The following is a 24,251-nucleotide window of genomic DNA, read 5'->3' as shown; positions in this document are numbered from 1 at the left end:
GTTAAACACAAATATATTCTTTTTATTTATTCAGGTTTAAATGATTAGTATTCAAAAGGAGAAGCATAAATGTTAGAAAAAGACAAGACCTTGCCCTTTGTTCTTTTTCTATTAAATATTACATAAAATAAATAAATCTGGAAAAAAACACGATAGTGTTAAACTTGTGTTGGTCCTTATTGAGTTTTTCTACATTTTTATTGCTTTTTATTTGTTCTTCCTTGTCGTTTTTTTACCCCTCTCGTCTACCTTCGTCTCTTTTCTTACGTCTTTTGTCATTTTTTTGTAGATCCCTCCACCTACACAAATCTAGAAATGTGAGTTATTAAATCACATTTTGGCACAGAAGTTGTTTCTCTTTCATGTTCCCTGTGCCAGTGTACTTTATAACTTAGAGCAGAAAATAATATATACATTGTATACTGATATACTTTTCTTTAAAATAGAAATGTCTTATTTCAAACGTAATTAAATGTCTATAGATTTTGTTTCTTTGCCTCCTCAGTGCATCATACAGATCAGTTTCAGATCTGTCCCATGTAGCCGTCTCTGTAACTCCAAAGAAAGACCCTGCGAGTGTGCAGAACCCTCCTGGTTGATCCGTCCCATCACTGTGGCTGCACCGGCATGGGCAGGAAGTGAGTGGCTGTGTTTTTCCTCCGTGTCCTTTTTCCCTTCATTGGCTTTCCCTTGGCGTTCAGTCCCACAAACATGCGCCTGTCGGTTTTGGTCTTCCACTGATCTGAAGAGTAGGTGTTGTATTTGTTCTCCTCGATGCGTTCGTTTAGGCGACAGTCGGGACCGAACTCCTTCTGTGAACGAGAAGCACGTAGATGTTTTTTTTTTAAAAAAAAGGAAGTGGTACACATGTAAGTAAAACAAGTAAAGAGTTGTGTTTTATATTCAGTGTTTGTGCTCTGAAAAGAGCAACGTCTCAGACTCGAAATATCTTTGCTCGCCACGAGACGCTGCTGGCTGGGCGAATGATGTGTGGTTGCACGCAGACATATCTGAAGTATTCTATTGGCAGAAGATTAATCCGCTTTTAAAAGATCATTGGTTTAGTCAAATTCCACGCAACAAAGCCAAAGATTATATAATTAGAGCCTCTTTTTTTGTTGTTGTCTGCCATTAAATTAAATAACTGTAGTTTCTTGGATGTTTTTTTTTTTCTTCCAAGCATATTTAGATTTTATGAAAGGCTATATCTAATTTAACAGCATGGAAGCTGGGGATTTCTCAGGGTGAAAGTCTGGTGCTTCTTTTTATACCTAATTAAACTAATCTCCAATGCTCGTCTGCTCCTACAAATATGTTTTGATTTGGTTTTATACTTCTGAGGTTTCAGTACCTTACATGTGAACATGTGGATGATCGACTTAAGGAGTTGTTTTAGTGATGTTTGATCTCCTTGTTAGTTTGGGTTCAGGAAACAGCATAGCAGGATGCCAAATAAACACAATTGTTTGCTGCTGCACTTTGAAAAAAAAAAAGATTTGGCAAAAGCACGTGGCATTATATATAATGTCATTTTACACCGGAAGCTGTCAGATTAAGTTAATTGGCTGGTTTTCAAATGATCTTTTTGATCATATGAAATGGGTGCCAAGCAATGGTCTCTCACTTCCACCTTCTGTTTTAGGACCTACTGTTTTTATAATTTACATTAATGATGTGGGCCAGGAAGTAGCTGATGCAACATTGCATCTTTATGCAGATGATACACTTGTTTATCATCATGCCAACACCGGTGCCCTGATCTTTTGTCATCTGCGGCCTGCATATAACATTATTCAGCCATATTTGTTTAATTTCAAACTAGTACGAAATGTTGACAACAGTATTCCTACTATTAAACTCCCACAAGGCATCTTTATCAAATTAGTTTTTTTCTCCCTGATTCTCCAAATTAAACGCATTGACCTCTGTCGATTAAGGGAAGAGAGACTCACTTAGAGCTATTATATAACAATTTCTAATCCTCCTAATTTCTGACTATCATTATCAGATTTATGATTAATAATAATTACTCATGTTTACTGAAGTATAGTGCTTCTATTATATTGAAGATTGCTAAAGTTTAAGCTATTGTTTCACCATCTAAGGATTGTAACTCTACAACAGGTCTTTTTTGTGGGGGCAGGGGAGTGTCTTTTCAGAGCACAGTAAAACATCCAACCACTTTACCTTTTTTGCCAACACGGATGAACAAATTGTAAACCATCACTTTAGAATAAATCCCATGTGTAATTAAGGCCTATAGTAAAAAGGGGATATAAATAGTTTTGATGTCGTTTGTGCGTCAGCGGTCAGGGAGTGCAGGACGTTGAATGAATTTGGAGTACAGGATGTAGTACAGTGTGACATTTTAAAGGTTAGGGCTTGTTGGTGGTTAAGAGCATCGTGACATGAGGTTTGAGGGTTTCTGTGCATAAAGAGAAAAACGTGTCTGAGAGAGCTGCTGCTATGATCAGGGCTAACGTAGCTTAAGTAGGCAGTTAACTAAATGCAGTTGGTACTCACAAGCAACATCATACTTGTTCCCACACACACACACACACTCAGTATCTCTCTCTTGCTCACGGACTCTTCCTGAATCTGGCCACAGCTGTTCAAATTGGTTCCAGAAGTAAAACTGAATGTTCTCAAAGCAAAATGAGAATATTTAACAGACGCCGTGCAGCTTTTTAACATTGTGTGTGTGTGTGTGTGTATAAGAGAGAGAGAGAGAGAGAGCGAGAGATGGCAGCCCTTCAATTACAGTGAAATTATGTTAATGAAAAATAATGATGCTAGTACCGTTGTGCTAAGTGAAGACAGTGGGCAGATCTGATCGAAAATGTTTAAAACTCTTCCCACTAAATAATAAAAGCTGTTTAAATAAATTCTCTATCCTTCATGTGGCTGTGGCATGATGGCTGGTAACATTCATGGTAAAAATGGTGGTAATCATAACCCTTTGTGACACTTAATCTGGAGATGTATTGAAACAATGATTTCAATTGATTACCACCGGATAAAGAAGTCACTTTGTAAAGCCATCAAGTGTAACCGAACGCCGCGGCCCTTCACCGGCCAATGCCACTACAGCTTGTGTTGCACCGGGGCGGAAGACGTCATGGGAATTCAGTTTCAGGCCCTGCAACAAAATGACTCTTTTTTTTTTTTTTACCTTTCTTCTCTAACTGTGTGTCATTTCATCTGTGGTGTGGCTCCAGAGAGATACGCTGAAAACCGGGCCTTTCAAAGCAAGGAGAGGAGGAAAAAAGGGAGGCGAGAATGAGATGAAGAAAAGGCCCGAAACAGAGAGAAAACAGACAAAACAAATGCTGCTCTCCCCAGAGGGACTGAAGCAGAATAGAAAAACTGAAGGATTGTGTTTCCCCCGTTTTCTGAATGGAGTGGAGAAAGGAGAGCTAGGTAGCAAAAGAGGCGAGATGACAAACTGTGGTTTCAGTTTCTGGAATAGTGGGTCTTTTCTTCAAACTCTGAATCACTTGTTTTGACACGACAGTCAGTTATATTTAACACTCTGCAAAAACTCTTTCAAGAGATCCTAAGATGCTCACGTTGGCAGGTAATTGGTAAACTGCGATAAAGTTAAAACTCACCGCTCCATACAGAACGCCGTTCCTCTTGATTGCCAGGTAGTGATTGCTGATGAGGCCCCTGATGGCCACCACTCCCACATCCACTGATTTGATCTCCAAAATACCTGGAGCAGTGGACACAAAGAGGCAAACATGTCAAACCTGTGTGTGAAGCTTCTCATCGGATGTTGTCCCATTTATCTTAACAGTTTCCACTTTGGATCTCGCTGGTATCAGATTCTGTCAACGTTTAATTATTCAAAGCAGGTCCTCGTACAGCTTCTGTGGATTGATTGGGAGCAAATATTAAATATTATCTTTGCCCAGCTCTTAATTAGAGCTGGGCAAAGATCATCTTAAAACAACTGTAATCTCAAAAAATTGATAACAGTTTACATCAATGTCAATTTTGCATTACATAGTAATTTACATATATTTCTATGGTGTCTTGTAAACACAATTAGGACCACGAGCAGCTAGTGGTAGCACTTGTGGTCCAATCTGAGGCACTTCCAGCAGGATTATTGTGATATGCCTGCTGACATAGCCGTCTAATGCAAAACTGACACAACAGAAAGATTTATAGAACAACTTAAATTGCTGTTCTTTTATGGCAGCAAGTTTCCTTTTGTCTTAGGTTTGCTTGGATTAGCTCTTTAATCCAATCAGAACTGAACTCTGGCCTTAAACTGAGGCCACTCAAAGAGCTATCTACAACAGGTAAGGCAGTAATTGTTCACAACCTTTCCACAGAATCTCAATTTAAAAGATACGAACTATCCAGCATCTCAAAACGAGATATTTAGAAGAAGTAGTGTAAGCTTCGGGGGATCCTTGTGTTATATTAAAAAAATAAGACAAATATTTGTTTTTATAACCTTAAATACATTTTCAGCAACATCACCATACAGCCATATAGTCCACTTGTCAATTCTGCACATCGGCTCCCTCGTAGCCAGAATTCCCTCCACCAAAAGAAAACCTTTTATAAAAGAACCTGTTAACATTTACACCGATGTGGAAGAAGAACAAGACATTAAAAGTAGAAATAAAAACAGGGGTGGCATGGCGGCGCTGTCGCCCGACAGCAAGAAGGTCGCAGGTTCACCTCCCGGCCTTTCTATGTGGAGTTTGCATGTTTTCTCTGGGTACCCTGGTTTCCTCCCACAGACCAAAGACATGCATGTTAGCTCTAAAATTGTCCCTAGGTGTGAGTGAGAGCGTGAATGGTTGTTTGTCTCTATGAAGCCCTGTGACAGAGTTAAACCCTCAGCTCGGTCTACCTGTCTTTTCTTCACTGTGCGACAGGCAGACCTGAGACCAGCCTCTTGCCCTCTGTTTATTTGCTGGTTAGCTTGTGGGCTGCGTGCCCTGGGACCGAGTTGCGAGCCAGGAAAAAAAATTTTTTTTTTTGCATTTAATGTTTGTTTTTCTGACCACGGGCGCACAAGCAAGGCAGCGGGCGTACGGACAGGATGGAGAGAAGCTTTTTGGCTGCCAGGCTGGCAGGGGGTCAAGGTGTCCGTATCAGTTTTCAAGGTGAACCAATTAATGGTTTACGCTGTGGTCACTGGCCCTTTCTTCTGTCAACCATAAGTCAGTACTCCAAGCCATAAAACTATCAGGGGCTGCAAAGGAAAAGTAAATGAGCCCAGGAGGAAATGTCAGGAACCGTGGAGACGATGGCGAACCCAGAACGCAGACTCATAATCAGAGGAACGAAAACTAATTTATTAAACTAAAGGAACAAAATGAAAACAAACAGCTGACGTGGCAGCAAAACAAAAAGACAACGGAACATGGACATGGAGCAACAAAACCAGGAACAGACGTCAAGACTACAGGCAAAACAATGACAATGGACCAGCGGAGTATAGACAGAAATGACCGGGTTTTAAAGTGCTGAGGATAATCAGGTAAGTGGAGACAGGTGACATGATTAGCAGGCTTTGACAGGTGTAAGTGGGCGTGGCAGGAATGCAGAGAGAGAAATAGACTGAGGAGGAATGAGAAAGTGAAAAACAAGAAAACAGAAACTAAACACAAACCAATAAACTAAAACAGAAATAAAACAAAACACAGGAAAAAACCCAAATCACCACAGGAAAGGGTCTACTTGCAGAAATAGGTGCAAAAGGACAGAGACAGTAGAATATCTATCACTTCAGTTATGTACTGTGTGTTGTAAAAACAAAGGACACCTCTATGCTTTAAATCAAACATTTTTAGTTTTCTCTGCAACTGTATTTCATGATTCTATTCTCATTGCTTTGCAGCAGAACAAAGAGGCTGTTTATGCAGACATTTAACTTGATGTTAAACAGTGGCACTTTCTTCATGAGTGCATGTTTGTTTATGTCATATTTAAATCGTTTTTGGCAATGCTTCTCTTCTTTTTTTATGCTACATGTTGTTGAAACACTTATCTGTCCCCTCAGTTTCCTCATTTGGTCAAAAAAAAGGGTTCTTCAACTACTCCACTTCAAGATTTTTTTTCCATCTCTCGGTGCATAATGCTCTCACACTGTAAGTCCATTACTCACTGCTGCACGACACTGATCTATCAGGTCCAAAATGTTCCATCTTGCTGCTCCACAGCTGACATTTCTGAGCTGTGATCCATACAAAATAAGATCTGTCTGTGCCCGCTAAAGGCTGGTCCACCTGTTCAAACCGTTTCTCCCTCCTCCTGTTTGATGTGGCTTGTCAAAACCCAAAAGCACAGGGAACCTTTTATAGCCCCTCTACCAGCTACCAGAAGCTGTCTGTCTGCCTGGGAGTTAAAACGCTCGGCTGCAACAAAAGGTTTAGATTGCGGCTACACAGTTTATGGCAAGGAGACAGAAAAAAAAAAAAAAAGATTAGGATCTTGTGTCACAGCCTAATCCAAAAGGTTTCAGTGATAAACACAGTACCGTGCACACATTCTTTTAATACGTTTGCTAGACTGAAAGTACCAGTGACTTTTTAATGTATTTGTAATCAATTTTATGATTTAATCTTTTTCCTCTCTGGATCCCGACTCATTGTTTCAGTTAGGATTTGATGGCTTTAGGTGATCCAGCACTCAAAGCACTTATTACGTAGGATTTATTTAGTCTTAAAAGTCCTGGTCAGCTTTGAAAGAAATACCAAACCTGTGTACCAGAAGAATTTACTTTTTATAATGACCGGAAATTTTTTTTTTTTTTTACTCCATCATCCAATGAAAAATCGGAATAAAGAGATAAAGGGAAATCAGCTGGACTAAGCAGTGAGACGGACCATTCGTCCATTCGCCAGTGCAGTTTATAAGTATAATAACTTGCTTATTTCAGCCAAACAAAGCCAAATCACTCTCTGAACACAATCAAAAGCATTGAGTATTGCTAAACCGACCTGCCTGAAGTCCAGTTAAAACATTTGTTGCTCTTTTAAACACCAAACAAAACAAAAAAACGGCCTAAATGGGTGTATAGTTGAAATACCACAGAAGAAGAATCTGGAACTGAAATTACATTTAGGTGATAACTAAGCTGTTTTTACAAGACTTAGAGATGATTTACATTTTTTTTTAAAAAACTCATTCTCACTTCTGGCTCTCATTTTCAGCTCAAAGATGGAATCTAGATTGTGGCAGCAGATCATGGCCTCCAGTTGTTACTGCAACAATCACTACAGTCATGGCTAAATATTCAGAGAAATTTACGCTCAAAGATGTTCAGGTACACACACAGGAACGCACACCTACCCAGTCCTCTTGTCGACCCCTGGATGCCCCCCACCCCCTTCCAGAAACACGGTCCCTGAGACTCCAGCTGAACCTAAAGGTTATGGGAGGTTGTGAAAATGTTTCCACTGTTTATTCGGGGTCTTTTTTTGAAGATTATGCGGCGGTTGTTCACTCTGTGACCTTGACACGACGACCAGCTGTGAGTAGGTCTAACGCCTGGAGAGGTCTCGTTCCGTGTTGTGAAATATTGTCACTCGTCATCTCGTTCCGTGTCGTGAACCCCCATCGGCAAGAGAAAAAAAAAAAATGGAAATGGCGCTTTTTGTTTACTCTTCCAGTGACGGATTTTATTGCCCCTTTGAGACGTGAAAAACATGACATCCAAGACACTAGATTTGCATAGAGAGAAAAAAAGACTTTCTGTACTTTAAAGATCTAATAGCAGGATTTCATTATTTGAGCTCCAAGCACTTAACGTGATTTATCTCTTTGAAACAAGCGTCAGTGATTGATGATGTCTTTTAGTCACTGTGGGTTGAGTGTTTGTTTTGTATCTTTTTATGAGGGCTCCAAAATCCAAACAAAAAAATCTGACTGGTTCTACAATTCTGCTCTACTCTGCCAGGCAAATACAATAATAATCACTGAGAGGCTTTAAAAAACTTGTCCTTTTACCAGCATTGCAGCCCTTTTGAGGCCACCCAAGTTTTTAACAAGGTTTAGAAGTTAAGTTGAACGTTTCCAGCTCTTTATGAAGTCAGAGAGAGAGAGAGACAAACATCCCGCGGCTGTGCAGATTACTTGTTGAGGACACTGGCTTGTAGTGTAAACCATTGTATACAACGTGCTTTAAGTAACTTAGTGGTTGACAGCAGTGTCGTCCTGAGCTTAGGGGCCACATCAAAGCCTGCTGAACTTAACGGCTTGGACCATAGTTGAGAGAACAAAGGTCTCTGAATGATTTTTAATGAAGTGAACATTTTCCCCAAATGACAAAGCTCGGAATTCCTTAATTATCTCCATGCTTTCATGGCAGTGGGCGATCATGTAATTGCCTGTCTATGTATGTGTGCATTTGTTTGTCTGTTAGGCAAACATCTCATGAAACACTGAACGGATTACGATGAAATGCTCAAAAAGCAACCAGTGCGCTTACATCTGATTAACTGATTCGGGTCAACCTGATTCAAGATGGCTGCTAATTGAACTTAGAACACAGGAAAATGGCTATAACTTGGTCAGTTTTACATATAATTAGCTGAAGTTTGGTGTGGTAGTAGCTGAGGCTTATCTCCATCACATAACCAGAACCCTAACAAGTCACATAAGATCTTTGTTTAAAACTTTGATATGCTAGTCAGTGGGCGACATTCGTTCCTTCAAGGAATTCTCAGTTTTTCATTTTTAATGTGATGAACAGTTTTCTACAAACAGAAAGCTTTAAATTGGGTGATTTATTTTATTTCTTAGAAGTCAAATATGCCCATTATCATTTAAGGGAAATTGACTAAATTAAGCACTGTTTAAGTTTAGTTGTAAAACCTAATTTCAAAGCTCTAAAATCAAACACTGAGCCGAAAACCGTCTGTTTAAAATACCAAAGGCCAGTAGATAACTTGACGTTTCGTCTTTGTGACTGCTTCATTTGCAGGGCGCAGCACGTTGTGTCACATACATTTAGAAACAAGTGAGAGAAAACCACAATGAATTCTGAGTGATGTTAATGGTGGTTTGATTGAGACGAGAGGAAAAAGAAAAACATAACCACCTGAGGAATCGCGATTCTTTCAACACAGTTGACTTTGTAACACGATGAAGTGCTAACTCTCCCAGCTTCTCTCCAAACATCGCCCAGGCCTGACACAACAGGAGTTATGTTTTCAGGAAGAGTGCTGTGACGGTCGTCTGCATTTCACACATTTTTCATTTACAGTTCAGCTGCCAGCATGATGTTGCCCAACTGTTGTTTTGACAGGTTTTGGTCAAAAAGTCTTGTAACGCGGAGAAAGAAAAAAAAAACTGCTGGTTTCAGTTGTTCCCGGCGAACCTACAGCTGCTGCAGACAAACTTTTAGCTTCACAAATCTTGTTTTTATGTTAAATGTTTTTCATTTAGCACATTTTCTCTGTTCTTTGGTCCTGTGTTTTTTGTCTTTGATTAGACACGGATTAACTAACACACACACACACACACACACACACACACACACACACACACACAGGGTAATTTGTTGAAATTCCTGACTGCTCTGCTCAAACAGCCAGACTGTCCAGATGCCTCTCTGAACTAAGCTCTCTGTTCTACCTTTGATGACTCCATTAAAAACCCTACTTTCATGCAGCGTGTGTGAATGTGTGTGCAGTGGGGTTAGTGGGGCGGGGGGGTCAGGAACATGAAGTGTGTATTTGGTTGGGGGCTTTTCTTAATGCAGCCCTGTTTGTTATCCATCACACATGCTATTCCTCACCTCCTGCTGCTTTACTGGCCGTGGATTTGGCTCGTTCACAGGCACCAAAATGACACTTTCAGTATTAGGCTTCGAGTGAATCACTTCAAAATAAGGATCCTCCATAAAGGATTCATTAATGCTTTTTAAGCAGGTTAATCACAAATTTGTAAACACTTTCTAAAGCATTAACAATTGTTTGTAAAAGTTATCAAACACAGTTCATACATCGAAACAAGCTCCCTGTTTGAAAAGATCAAGCGCTGTGCTTTTATAAAATTCTTTATAACTTAGACTTTAACTGTCAAACATTTGTCAGTAAATTACCTGCATGTAAGCACTGAGCATTAGTAGATATAAAGATTGTTTTGGCATGCAGAGTTATTTAGTTAAAAAAGTAAGCTGAGCAAACAGCAGTAAACTACATGAATAGATAAAAGCACAGCACTTGAGTTTTATAACTGTTTTATACAGGATTAATCATGGATTATTAATGCTTTAGAAAGTGTTTACAAACTCCTAAATAACCTATTTAGAGCACAGTACTGAATCCTTTCCCAAAGGGTCCTTATTTTGAAGTGGTACCAGCTTTGAATTGTTTTATGCTTATCTGCAGGTAAAGGATGTCTGGCTAAAAGGAAAATACTGTTACCTCATCAATTAAACTTAATTTCTCCAAACTGAGATTGCTCAAGGGCCAACTACGACAGGTTCACACCCTGAGAGCAAAACCTGACTAGCTCAAAAGTTTACAACTCAACATTGAAGAGCAAAATCTGAGACTAAATTAAGTGTTTTGCTTAAGCTTAAAAACTCTCAGTACATTAGTTAACAAATTCCTAAAGGGTTCTCCCCTAAAACTGGATTCTGTATTTGGTTTCTGCTGGAGGAGGTCACTGTTAACTCTGGTTTCCTGCAGAAAGTCTCTCATGATTTCCCAAAAAAGCCTCCAGAGTTGCACAAGTTGTGAACTGAACTAAGATTTTATGAGCTGATTTCATATTATTTTTTTCTCTCCTGTGTATTTTACTTTTAGATTAAATCATTTCTGATTTGAACTTTCTCTGGCTTCGTGGTTTTTGCTGAAACAAAGCAATGTTAAGATGTCAAACTGTGGAGATGAATGAGCTGCTGACGTGGCAAACAACTTTCCCACCAAAGTGCACCGAACCGTGCCACGGTTTATTATTGAGACGGCAACAAAGTGTTGGACCCTTGTTCAGAGAGGACTGCAATGAATGAGCGACTCTGTTGGTTTTTACTAAATTTAAGATGTTCCTAAATCTTCCATGAAGTTGGTTAAAAAGTAGCTCATCATCCGTTCCATTTTGCTCTTTCTACAAGAAATATTAAGTCCCACCAAGGTTTGCTCATTGGAGAGAACTAGTTGGACATCAGAGGATCTCCCTGCAGTCTTTTCCAGGTTCGCTCATCTTAAGTCACGTATGATTGTGCTTTCATTAATCATTCACACACAGTGAAAGAGCTGTCACTTAAAACAGCAAGTCTTAAGAGTTTTGTGGTCTGTAATCGATTCTTGATGTTTGGAGTCTAAAGCCAACATGCTCCAAAGCAGCGGAAGAACTTACAGAAACATGATTTGCAGCTGAAAGACTTTTTATATAAAGGTGGTGCCTGACTGGTCGGGTTTGCAGCAGGACTGCGTACATAAATCTGGCTCCTATTTCTGTCTTGTCGTAGCTGACAGATTAACCGACAGCCAAGTTAAATAATGGGAAAATATCAAGCGGCGATGACAGGAAATGTGTAAACAGTGACGGAAATATGAAACAGATCCTGTCGTTGTCCTGGCCGACTCCAGCCAAGGAACACTTTGGCTTTCAAAGGTTTTAAAGCAGCACTTTTAAGATGAAGAAATGTGGCACAATCTCAGATCCCCATCCTTGGCCTGGCTTCTATATTTTGCACTCTGCTGTGTTGAGTTGTGTGTTTTTTAGCCATCAAGGTGTGGTTGACCACTACAGCTACATCATAATGCCTAAAAACTGAGCTACGGATCTTTGGCACTGGCTCAGGGAGAGAAAAAATAAAATATACTGCAGGTAAAATCCTGTAAATACTGAAGTTGATGCAGTGTTTAAAGTGATAAGTGGGGTTCTGTGAAAAGATTACACTGAATATTTTACCTGTTATAGAAACAACTTTGATTAATAAGCTAAGAACTCGTTTTTGTGGAACCAAGGCTAAAGTGAGTTGTTATCTCATACATATTTCACTGCCATTCATGAAATTTCTATTTTATAAACCTTTACACCGCTAACAAGTTTACATTTCATAGTTATTCCAGCAGAAATATTATATTTTTTCAGGAAGTACTCCAGGCTGCGTGTATAAATAACTGTATAAATCCGTGTAATTGACCCAAAATTCACTGTCCAGACCAAAATAATCTGTTTCTCTAAACAGATTTTATTCAAAGATCTATCTACAATGGGTAAGATATTTCTTGTACCTTCAACAGATCCTCATTTCCAAACGAGCTGAACTACAACTTTATTACCAAAAGGCTGTTTACAGTCTCAATAAAGTTATTTTTAATGATTTCAAAGCGACTGCAGCTACATAATTTTACGTATTTCCAATGACTGAACCTCATAAAACAATAATTCAGCTGATTTTCTGCACTGGAGCCACACTAAATAAAATAAATATGGTCTAGGCATCTATTGTGAATATCATAAGCAATAATAAGAAAAAACAAGCTTGATTTTTTAATCATTTCTTGTTACATAAAGGATTTAAATATATTTTAACCCTCTAAGATCTCCTGAACAAACCCAGCAATGAATGAAAACTGCAAAACAAGGAGTGATAAAAGCTAAAATACACATTCAAACACCTCCTGAGCTGAGTGACAGCACTGTTTGCTTTCCAGCTTCATAATACCTGTAATAATTTCCTCAGCAATGATGTAATAAGTGGAAAATTTCTGCACTTTAGTTCTTCTGCCAGTTGAGAGTCAGATCTTTCCAGAAGTCTCGATGGGAACCTTTTATTGGGATCGTTTTTGGCACGATTGTGTCAGCATTTTTGACAAGCACTCGCACACACACACATGATCTGAAAGTGACCCTGCATGGGTTGCAACAGGGTCAGAGGGCGCTCACACCTCTTGACCTGCAGGACGTCACACTCACTCTTGTGTGTGCGATGGAATGAGACCCCTAAACGATGCAGATGGAGGGGTAAGGGCAGTTAAATTGATGGTTATGACTTTTAAAGGAGCAACGTGATGCAATCTCTGTAAAAGCAAAGAGAAAAAACTCCTAGAAATGTAAAGACTATCTTTGTTCAGTCCCAGTAACATACAGGCCATTAAAGAAATAAAAAGTTATGATGTGAAACTAAAAAAAGACCAGTGATCTCTGCAGGTCTCGTCTGGACCAGAGAGTTTATTGTGAAACAGAAGAAAATTAACCTGATTGAAAGTTTCCAAATAATAAACGGCTTGGCTCTTGTGTAAAACAAAAAATGTTACATTGTGTTTTTCAAATAAAAGTAGTCTTGTTTCAGATACAACATGATTTGATCCAGATTCTTGCTGTAGTTCCAAATAAGGGTCATGATTTCATTTCTTTTAAGGTGATTTGATGACCAAATAAGATCTGTTTTCCATGTTTTTTTGATTTTTTTTTTATCTAAATGCCAGCATAGGTGGAGAAAATATGAGAGTAAGATTTGTGTTGCACATATTTCCTGTATGTTTTCAGGACACAGCTGAACTGAACTGTTAAATGTGGCTCTGGTAGCTGGAGGAGCACTCACTTCAGTGTTTCCTCAACAAGATGCTGCAGCAACGTTTGCACACAACCTTTATTTACGGCTGGCGCGGCGGCGAGCCCATGAAGATGTCAAAGTTATCTTAAATGAGAAGCAACGCTGACACTAAACCTCGGTGCATCCAGTACCACCTCATAACTCTCTTTTATGGGCCACATTGTTACCTTTTCCCACGAGAACCCTAAACGCGCTCCTAGAGCAGAGAGACGCAGACTCGGGCCACAAAATAGAGACGTTCAAACAGGGAGGAGGAGAAGGCTGGGACTAATTTCAAGCATGGTGCGAATGTTTAACATTTTGTGGAGGAGCCAGCACTTGTTGCGCTTTTGGTTTGCTTTATTCATGCTGAGACGCAGACGGTTTACGAGTCTCAGAGCAAAGATAAATATATGGTCACGATTTTAAAGCCCAAAAAGCCCAAAGGTGTTTAAAAAGCATATTCACTTACAGTAAAACTGACACTTCTTTTTGTGTTCTTAAAGAGTGAAACCCAACGGCAAGTAAAAGATTGTATAACTAGAGCAACTTTTTCTAGCAATTTGCAGGATGGGCAGATTATTGCAGACCTGTCTGTTATTAGTCTCAATTCAAACTCGAGAACGTCTCAGCCACAACAAACTAGCAGCAACAGATGACTAAAAGTTAAATATAAAGCTGAGCTTTCTCTGTGAATGTCGGTTTGCAAGATTCATTTACATTAGTGTGTGCTGATTATCACCTGCCACCACGAGAGGCGGACAATTATGGAAGTGCCTCTGTGTGTGTAGGTGTGTGTGTGTGTGCCTGTTTTTGTTTGTCTCTCTGTCTGTTCCCAAAATATCTCGTGATCCAGAGGACGGATGTTGCTCAAACTCTCAGTAATTATTCATTGAATGTACAAATACAACTGGCAGCTCATTGACCTCAGCAAGCACGATAATGGTTGTAACTCAGTCAGTTTTACAGATATTTAGCATGGTAGTAACTGAGAGTCATCCCACCACGTATGGTACTCCAAGCCCTAACAGACTACATGAGTTCTGTTTAAAACTGGCATGCAAAGCAGTGGGTGATAAGCATTTTGCTAGTTTTTTAATCAATGTGTGTCTTATTAGCCGTTTGAGTGGCTACAGTTAAATCCCATCTAATTTGACTATTTAATAGTAACTGAATACAAGTCTATAAAACAACCTTAAAATCCATATTATTTTGCATTTTACATGTTTTTATGTTTGTACATTTATTGGGACTGTTTCTAACATGAAGTAAGCAGAACCAGGAGAGTTTGGACGCTCATGATCAGAGCCAGGATCAAGAGTTAATCACATCCTTACACTCCCTCAAGATCTCCACATGGAGACCGGAGCAGCTGATTGGGAGGGCCTTATGAGGTGAGATGGATGGACTGAGCAAATGAGCACAAATAGACAAACGCTGATGAGCGCCAGCAAGCACAAATTCATAATCTAAACCTTAAGTGATGTGCTAGACGTTTAAGCTAATTAGGTGGGCTTGAGTGTGGAGGAGAGCCTGAACCCCGGAGCCAAAGTCAAAATGACTTTTTCACCTCTGACACTGTTTAATGATGCTCATTTGCAATCTGACTCCCAGAATGTTAGCAAACTACTGGACCATGAAAAGTATTTGACCTCTTTTTTTTCCTTTTTTCTCAGTAAAACAGCTTTAAATAGCTTTAGCTCTGCTGCATTATTTGTTAACTTTACAAAACATTCTTGCACTAGCACGAGAAGAAGCCACTTATTTCTATAGAGCACAGCACAGAAGCTGGCATCAAACCAGTGTTTTGTCCCAAAGTCCCGTGCACGGCAGCTGTTTGGGCTCCATCATCTCTAAAATCATCACAGTGTGTACGAACAAAGTTATGGTCTGAGGTGCAAAAACAAATAAAAAGTGTGGTTACAGCCTGTATAGGCACAAACACACCAGAAAACGCCGTGAGCAGCGGAGGTCCTGTGAAGGGAACAAAACCTGGGATGTGAAAAACCACATCCGTGTTCAAAGACAAGCCAGCAGAATTAAGTTACGGCTCTGTTTGCTTTACTTTGAAGGGTGCAATTTGTTAAGAGTGCAAGCAGAAAAGCATGAGGTGCGTACACATCCCTCTTCACACACGCTTGTGCACATATGCAAACACATTAATGTGCATTAAACTTAACACTATGTCTTCATCACAGCCGACTCCTTCCAGTTTATCATCAAACTCTACCATGATCATGTTCAGCATCTGTACTGGCTTGTCAGGTGGGCAGAGCTCGATGAATTCTTTAATAAACAAGACAAAATGTGGCCAGAGAGGCCCAGAATATGTAGCTAAACCTTCAGATTAAAGTTATGTTTTTCTCCATGGAGACTTGATGAAATTGATGGATTGTCCCTCTAATGCAATGACCTGACGTCATTATCGCCGGTGACACGTTGCAGCCTAATGGTTGAGCTCTGTGCACACGTGTGTGTGTGTGTGTGTGCATGTTTGCGTGAGTAAAAGTGTACGTGCGCATGTGTGTCAGAGAGCACTGCAGGCGAGGGGAGGGAGGAGGACGAGATGCTAATTGGAATTCCTTCAGCCATGTCTGGTAAAGGTTTGGTGTCTGAGTGGCACACACACACACACACACACACACACACATATTAACACCGGCCCTAATAAAAGTGGGCTTTGCCATATGGAGGCCATGTGCAAGACTGGCCTCTCTGTGCTCTGGTGTACTCTGGTGTGTGTGTGCCCAGCAGGGGAGGCTTGTGCAGCACCAAAGTCCCACCAACAGATGTATGCAAACCCATGACATGTGTATGAAGGTGTGTAGATGATAAAGACCTGTTATAAGGATTACATTACATTACACACTTGACGTACACTCTCTGATTCAGAGAGCACACATGCCTGTCGTACAGCATTAAAAAAAATTAACTTGCGTTTCGAACATTTCCCATCTGATTTGGTGCGCTTGCGGGGGAAACTCGGGGCAGGTAAATGTGGGAGTAATGTTCTGTTCTCGCTCAGCAACGACTGTCAACGTGCCCCAGGGCGGTGTAGTTACTCTGTGATGCTCAAAGGCCAGAGGATTGTGGCCGTCTTGGAGAACTTCCAGATGTGTTTAACTGGAAGATAAAAGTTGCGGACGGCAGAATGATAACAGCTGATATTCTGCTCTCGCTCAGCCATAACCACTTGTGATGAGCCTTATAAGTTGTTGGAAGTATTTAGATCTGCTGGTGCACACATATGATGCATGGTTCAAGCAAAAAAGCTTTAACAGTAACTTGATGTTTGTTCGAATTCTTAATATTAGCCTCATTTTAGTTCAAGAAAGTGAGTAAAACCTCTTTATTACCTGCAGTTTTAAAGGTTAGATTAGAGTCAGTGCCTCACTGTGTGAATGTGAGGCTGAATGGTCCTGACATGTGTGCTCAGTGACCCCTCTCAGCAGAAATAAGGCTCAAAATCATATTCCACAACCCCAGAAAATGCATAAACAAGCAGGGATCACATATTCACTCCACTTAGTGAGTAAAACCTCAAACTTAGCATATGCCCTCCACGATTACAGCTGCAACACAAAAGCAGCAAGGACTCAGTGGACTTGTCATTCTCCCCATGGGGTTTAGCTGTTTTGGATATTTCCTCAAAGATGAAGAACTTTCTTTGGGCAATTTCTAATTGGTTCCAGCAAATCATTGTTTTGTCTTTGTTTTTAATCTGTTTGGCGCGCTTTTTTTTCCCCCTAACCCATCTCCTGCTCTTCTTCTGTCAAGCTTTCTCCCTCCAAACTCTTTGTAGTCGGACAAAAAATGCTTTGCCTCCACAGATGGTGAAAAGGCTGGAAGCACGCAGCTCTGTTATCTGTTCTTTTGCCCAGTCACCTGTCTTAATGTGCACGGTTTCCCAAGAAGGAAACAAAGAAACTTCACTCCCCATAGATAAACTCAGGAGATAACGTGGAGGAAGAATGAGTGTGTCTTTTGCCACAGTGGTCTCATTGACAGAGGGGCCTTTGTATCTGGCTGCTTAGTTCTGCCAGAAGATCTACAAAGAAACAGACTGACTACATGTACCTATAAACATAGCCGACTCCTCAATGTTCAGTTTAAGCTCAACATGTACAGTAAAAGCACAATCAAAAGATTAAAACAGTTCATATGTGAGTGAGCTGACTTACTGTATGGATCATCACCGTTCTTGGTGCCATTAACGTTTCCATGTTCACCAATGCGGAGGAAGAATTTCTGATAGGAGAACAGCTTCCTCCTGCGCACGTCTCCTTGTAGATGTTTGTAGCTGCTTCGCACATGGCGCCCGACCACCGTTGCGGACGCCGATGACTCGTTGGTCGCCCGTGGCAACCTCGCCGAGGAAGCGTGGAGCGGCGCGGGTGACGAAGACGCTGAGGCGAGAAGGTGAGGAGTCCCTCCCGGTGCATGCTTCTTCTCAGAGTCTTTGGATGGAGCCGCAGAGAGCGGGGAGGGTCTGAGCAGGAGGAGCAGCAGGAGGAAGGTGATGGAGAGGAAGCGCGAAGGAGGTCCGCTGCAGGGGAAGGAGGAGAACCAGGCGACCGGTGCACCTTGTGTCACTGTCCATCTACACATGGTAGTGGAGCTGGGAGAGCTGTGGAGGTGCACAGGGGCTGGGGCATGCTGAGCTGGGTGCAGGGAAGAGGAAAGAGAGTGGGAGAAACTCCCCCTGACCCACAGACTAAACCTCCTCTGTCTGGGAACCCACAATCTCACTGGGACTGTAGGTGTTGAAACCTCTGGAACAACTGGGGTGGAGATGGTTCGACAGCAGTGGGTCAGAGCAGGACGCTTAGCAGCAGATCTGCGGTTTAAATGAATCGAGATGTGGCTGCTGGTGGAAAAGTCGGACTACTCTGTTGTCTCTCGTGATCGTTATTCCTCAGAAAGACCACAGGAGTGTCTCAACATCCGTAACTCAGATCACCTCACAACAGGAACTATCAAGGAGCTTCTCTTCTCAAGAGGATCATCCTAAAACACTTCAGATCCATTTAGAGTAAAACACACAATATGACTTCATTCATACATGCTACAAAAAAATTATATCCAAAAAAAGACACAAAGAAGGCAAAGGAGGCTGAATGAAATGAGTCAAAGTGCTTAGTACAAAATGAATAAATAAGCAGAAGAAAAAAAATACAGAACAGTGATGCTTCTCATAAAATGTCCACAGAAATCCAAGCAATGCAAGTCACAAAAAAAAGGTCAGAATCCAGATTTTCTTCTTTTCTTTTCTTCCTTTGTTTCTCTCGTATTGTGTGAGCCGGTTTGAAGTTACTTGAGAGTGTAACTGAGCCCCCCCAGGTCTCGTCTTTCTCCCGTCTCTTGTTGTGCGTCTGTCAGTGAGTTGATCTCCCCGTCTGTCCTCTGTCCTTGCCTCTCAGAGTCTGAGTGCTGGAGCGAGTTGGCTCTCCTCTTTCCTCCCGTGTGTGGCTCCCTCTCCCTTTTGGCCCCCACCCTCTTTTTTCCCTCTGCCTCTCTGCCGTCTCTATCACCAGTCCTCCGGCTGGTTATCGGGAGTTTCAGCGAGGTGACTGAATCTTGTCTTTTCCTTTCACCTTATTTATCTGCTACAGCAGCTCCCCAGATGTCTCGCTCTAATTGGATGTCTATTAAAACCTCTTGGCTTTGAAGAGCTGAGTGCATTTATGTGAGCGTGCAAGTGTAAATGTGTGCGCGCGCGTGTGTGTGTGTGTGTGAGGGTGGGGGTTAGGGGGTGGGGGGTCTGTCCCACCCCACTTCTTGCCTTCTCTCCCTCTCCCCCTTTTCTCTGTCTCCACCCCTTCCCAGACTAAACCCCACAGCAGAAAAGGTCAGAAAAAAGAAAACCCTTCCTTCATCTCCTTTTTTTTTTTTTTAACAGAGCCATTAGCTTCATCCTGCTGCTGTTGATTAGTATGAAGACTTTTTGTAAGGTACCAAAATTTGCTGCAGAAAAAGTGCCAGGCGTTAACCCATTTGTTGTGTTAGGACGGCGCATTTGTTGTGTTAGGACGGCGCACAGAAGGTTGTCAACTCTCGCCTCTCCCGGAGTTTTCGTCCGTGTTTGAAATTGTGCCAAAGCGTTTTAGTCTGAGTGCTGACAGATACTCTGTGGTAGTTTCTTTAGCTTGATCATTTAGGAATCTTTAGACGAACGGTTCGGGGCGTTTCGGTCAAAGTTTTGCCTTACGTGTGCTGCAGCATTTCAGCTTTCAAGACTTCAAGTCTGCTGTCTGGTATTCGGCATTGTTTAATTTCCTTTTCACATTGTCAGACAACAACCATATCTCCACCTCTTCTTTTCTCTACGCTCCACGGCATGCTGCAAAAACATCTGACTCCCTGTGTTCATTCTCCCTTGAGTTCATGGCATTAACCCTGTAAAATAAGACCTGCACCTTTACTGTTCAGTCAGCAAGTGTTTCCCTCTGCAGGAGTAACTCTAACTAAGAATAGACAGATGCTGGGGGCCGCCAACAATATGTCATTCACGTCAACACCGCGGCCTTCTGTTTCCCACCGAGGGCCCGACTTTGCAGATGGCAAAGATTGATCTGACGGGTTGTTTTGGTGAACGAACAACCGCTGTGCAAAAAGTCATGATGAAATGATGATAAATGGTCGCATGAACTCGCTTTTATGTAACAGGCAAGAGATATAAAAATTGTGCTGATAAACAACAGACGGTTTTCCCATTTTTTTTCCTTGTTTCTCATATTTGTAGGATTAAAAATACAGAACTGCAGCTCATGATTTTTTTTATCCCCCCCCCCCTTTGGAACTAACTTGTTACATTTAATGTGAGACATGTTTATCACAGTTTTCAGACTCAAAATGAAGTCTTCAGGGTGTTGCCCAAGAAACAGTCCAAACCCAAAGACACTCAGTTGTCTATTTTGCTTAGATTATTCGTCAGTTATCACAGTAGTTTAGTGGATGTCAGCACACACTATGTTTATGTACTTAGGTAATAGATGACCAAGTACAAGTCAACTGTTGGCACCATTCAGCACCGTGGACAGCACTTTTCATTGCAGTCCTTCAACATGTTAATGCAGTAATTGAAAATCCTCGCCTTCTACATCATTCATGTCTCATAATGGCTTCTCAAGCTGTTGTTTGACATTTTTTTTAGATTGAGTATAGTGTGAGGAGAATCTCTAAGGAAGGAATGTGCATTACAAGAAAGAAAAAAAACTCATGAAAAATGTTATTAAAGAGGGATTTCTGTGGGGTTGCATTTAGCTGTGATTTTGTTCACCAAGTAACTCAACTTTGCTCTTAAAACAAAAATATATATAAATAAAAGTGGGGAAAAGCAGATTTTTTAATACTGAGAATGTTGAACATTTCTGCACTGAAGTTTTATTTGTTATAATGTTTTGGTCGTTTGAGTAGAAATTCTGTGGTTGTTTTGAAACTCAAACAGCAGCAGCAGCTAGCTGTAGCACTGCCTGGGGATACTTCTGGCAGGAATATTTTAAATATATCTGACGGAATAACTGCGTGATGCAAATTTGACAGCAATGTAAAGGTTTATACAGTCGCGCTGACACAATATGTTGTGAGACTGAGGTTGTTTTTAGACAATTATCCACTTTGGTCTTGGTGCCACTTGAATTTTGGTCAGAATGAAACTCTTTCTCCAAACCAAGGTCATTCAAAGAGTCATCTGCGACAGGTAAGATATCGACTGCTTTTTTTTTTTTTTACTGGACTAAATGAGATTAAAACTTGGTATTCAGCTTGTAAAGAAAGCAAAGGAAAACTGAGAGAAAAGAATAAAGGAGGGAGACGGAGAGATGAAAGAAATGCCAATTGATCGAGCAAGAGGGAGAAAAAACATCTGCTCAGTGGCTCTGTGGCTTTAATTTGGGGCGTATATTAAAACACACACACACACACACAGACAGTGTATGTCATTGACCCTGTTATCATTGCAATGTAGTTTTTAAACTGTGTAATCTTTGCTCTCTGGTTACGGCAGGAACAAATCACTATTGAACCAATATTCTGAAAAATATCAATTTCTCACTAATCTCTTCACTGTGTTGCCCTGCAGTCTTGTTGTTCTGTGTAACAGTTCTAACAAGACTCAGATGTTGAAAGTCAGTTGACTAAAAGTGGGGTGGGGGGGCGAGATGTTTCGTCACACCAGAAAACGATTTGTTGGAGCAGCTCCAACAAATCTGGGCCTTTTGTTTTTTTTACATTTAATCTGAAAGCTGTTGGGCTTTCCCCTCTGAATTTTTTTTTTTTTTTTTTGAACGCTGTTTTTATGCATTTTAAAATAATCTTTGCCATTCAGTTCACCTCGTTTTGTTGCAACAGGAAAAGTTTGGAGAATGTTACACAATAGATAATGATTTCAAGTTTTAGCTGAAATAATAGAACGTACTGTAATTAGATTGTCACAGTAAACAATTCTCATATTTTTAGGGAAAAATGCTGGGACGAGATGAGCCTCATTGTCTCGTGGTTTTGGTTTACGCTGGTGTTCAGAATCCTGCAAATGTGGAAATTGTGGACTGGGGTCAGAAACCAAAGCAATTAGCTCTGATGTTATAGATTCCCGAAGAGCTAGGGATTTACGGAATTACATCCCTGAACGCCGCTTTCCTGGATCAGGTAAGAGGGGCGAACGCTGGTCCTCTCTCGGTCATGTTGGATAAGCCTCGATCATGCCCAGGAGGTAAAACCCATTAGGGACCGAGCAGTTCAACTCAGCAATTCTAATTGTTTCATTGCGGTTGAGCTGGTGGCTTTGAGCACATTATGGCCTTCAAACTAGCTCCGCTGAAATGGCCCTGGCAGTTAACTTTAATTACGCACATATTAAAGCACTTACCCAAGAAAAGGAGGTCTTACGATAAGCTAACTTACACGACAGTTGGACCACGCTGCCGAACAGATAATACTCCGTGAATTCAAACCATCAGTGACAATCCTAAGCGCTAGGGTTAAAAATCGAGTTTGAACTTTGCTTTTTGTTTTTTTTTTAAATGTAGGCATGAAAAGGCAGTAAAGACGCCATTTTAAAATGGATAAATAAATAAGCGGCAGGTCCTCCACAAAGCTGCGTTCCTGTCGCCCCTCCTCATCGGCGCGTTATTTTTGTCATTTCATTGGAATGCGCTCGAAGTGGAAACAAACAGGGATCAGTGTGCTAGCAGCAGCGATAAGAGAAACATGAGTAAACACCTCGTTTGACCCAACCTTTCTCAAGCAGCATCAAAAGGTTTGCCAAACTCCCAAGCCAAGAGACGTGACCTTCAGATCACATAAACAGAGATGTTCTAACGGGGCAAAACAAGGCAATAAGACCGAGACTTTGGTCTGAAGATGTTCTGTGATTTACACCTCGCTGTTTTCCTGATGGGGCCCCCTCATGTTGACTTTGGAGAAAAGAGCAGCTCCTAAAAGCCACAAGAGAGGTAGCTCTGTCATTAGGTAATAACTTCTTCCAGTTAACATTGCCTCGTTGCACAGAAAAGGTTCTGACAATCTGGTTTTTGTCATTTGCTGAAATGTTTTACTGTTTAAAACTAAAATTATGCAACATCAGTATATTTGTGTGGGCTGAGCCTTTTTTGTGTTTTGGAGGGCTGATCCAGATGATTATTGAGTAAGGAGATTAGAACTAATCTTCCAGCTGGGGGGCTTAAAGTTGCAAGGAATAAAAATGAGAGCTCGTAAAAATTGCCAGGATTTCTTGATTGTCTTATCTTCTTGGAAGACGCGTGCATAACCAAACTGTCTGAACTAAAAACATATAAAAGCACGAAAAACATGTTTTTATGAAGCAAACGTTCAGAATCCAAGCTGGAAAAGTACTTTGTGTAACTATTTTGTGCGTGTGGCTTCTAAACGTGAGCATTTATATAAAAAAAAGCTTTCTTTAAAGACAGCCTGCTCTACTCCAAAACAATAAATTGGTGGGAACGACGTCTTTATCAAAACAGTTGTAAATGATTTCTAAAAGAAGTATTATAAAGATGTTTGAAGCTTGGAAAGGTCATAAAATCCTTTTGTAGTACTGGGTTTGCTCCAGTCCCTGGTTAGCGACAGCAGTAATATCATTTGTCCAAGTATTGTAAAGTTTTGGGTGATTAGTAATCATGATTGTCTGATTTTGTTATGAAATAGGCGAGCAAAGACAGGGAACCGGTCTGACAGGCTGGTGTAATGGTTACTGCAAATGCTTTCATGAGGAAAACTCAAGTTTGAAACCCTATGAAGGACAACTTTTTTTGTTTTTGAACAAACTGTGGCTAAATGCTGATATGGAAACCAATGTTTATAAAACTTTCACTTCAGAGCCATATTAAGTCCAGTCTGTTCACCTTCAAACGGCTCACATGGGGTCTCACACACCTGCTCCAGCCCAGATAGATGTCAATATAAGAACATAAAATGAATATTTCCCACTTTTTATAAACTTGCGGACTTCTTGCGCTCCTAATTAGCGTGATAACACTCTGAGTTTTTACTCTGTTTTATCTGATTTGCTGTCAGACAAGGATGTAACACAGTTTCAACACTAAAAAAAGACAAAACTTTAGCCTTCTTTTGTCTGACTGGTGGCTACTGAGGAGTTGGACTGAACCAACTCAAAGCTCAGGGGTGAAGGTGGAGATTGTGGCGATGGTTTTTAATATTATTTTTTTTAATTTGTGACTAAGAAAGTTTGGGAATCAAAACAGAAGTT

General features: G+C 40.8%; 1 protein-coding gene across 1 annotated transcript; it reads right to left on the bottom strand.

Annotated features, from left to right (window-relative positions):
• Position 1: 1 nt before the first annotated feature.
• Positions 2-19,088, bottom strand: fgf10a (fibroblast growth factor 10a). Its single transcript, XM_017410526.3, has 3 exons — positions 17,707-19,088; positions 3,612-3,715; positions 2-812 (listed from the first exon to the last, which is right to left on the bottom strand). The coding sequence occupies exons 1-3, from the start codon at positions 18,131-18,133 to the stop codon at positions 609-611; spliced, it is 735 nt and encodes a 244-aa protein (XP_017266015.1). The 5' UTR covers positions 18,134-19,088; the 3' UTR covers positions 2-608.
• Positions 19,089-24,251: the final 5,163 nt, after the last annotated feature.

The sequence above is a fragment of the Kryptolebias marmoratus genome, linkage group LG14 (genome assembly GCF_001649575.2).
Source record: "Kryptolebias marmoratus isolate JLee-2015 linkage group LG14, ASM164957v2, whole genome shotgun sequence".
Taxonomy (NCBI): Eukaryota; Metazoa; Chordata; class Actinopteri; order Cyprinodontiformes; family Rivulidae; genus Kryptolebias; species Kryptolebias marmoratus.
This window is presented reverse-complemented; position numbering and strand designations above follow the sequence as displayed.

Excerpts from the sequence above, each read along its gene's own strand:
- fgf10a (XM_017410526.3), bottom strand. The coding sequence starts at position 18,133 with ATGTGTAGATGGACAGTGACACAAGGTGCACCGGTCGCCTGGTTCTCC. Across the intron at positions 3,716-17,706 it reads GAACGGTGATGATCCATACA|GTATTTTGGAGATCAAATCA; the intron begins GTAAGTCAGCTC and ends CCACTGCTCCAG. Across the intron at positions 813-3,611 it reads ACGGCGTTCTGTATGGAGCG|AAGGAGTTCGGTCCCGACTG; the intron begins GTGAGTTTTAAC and ends TCTCGTTCACAG.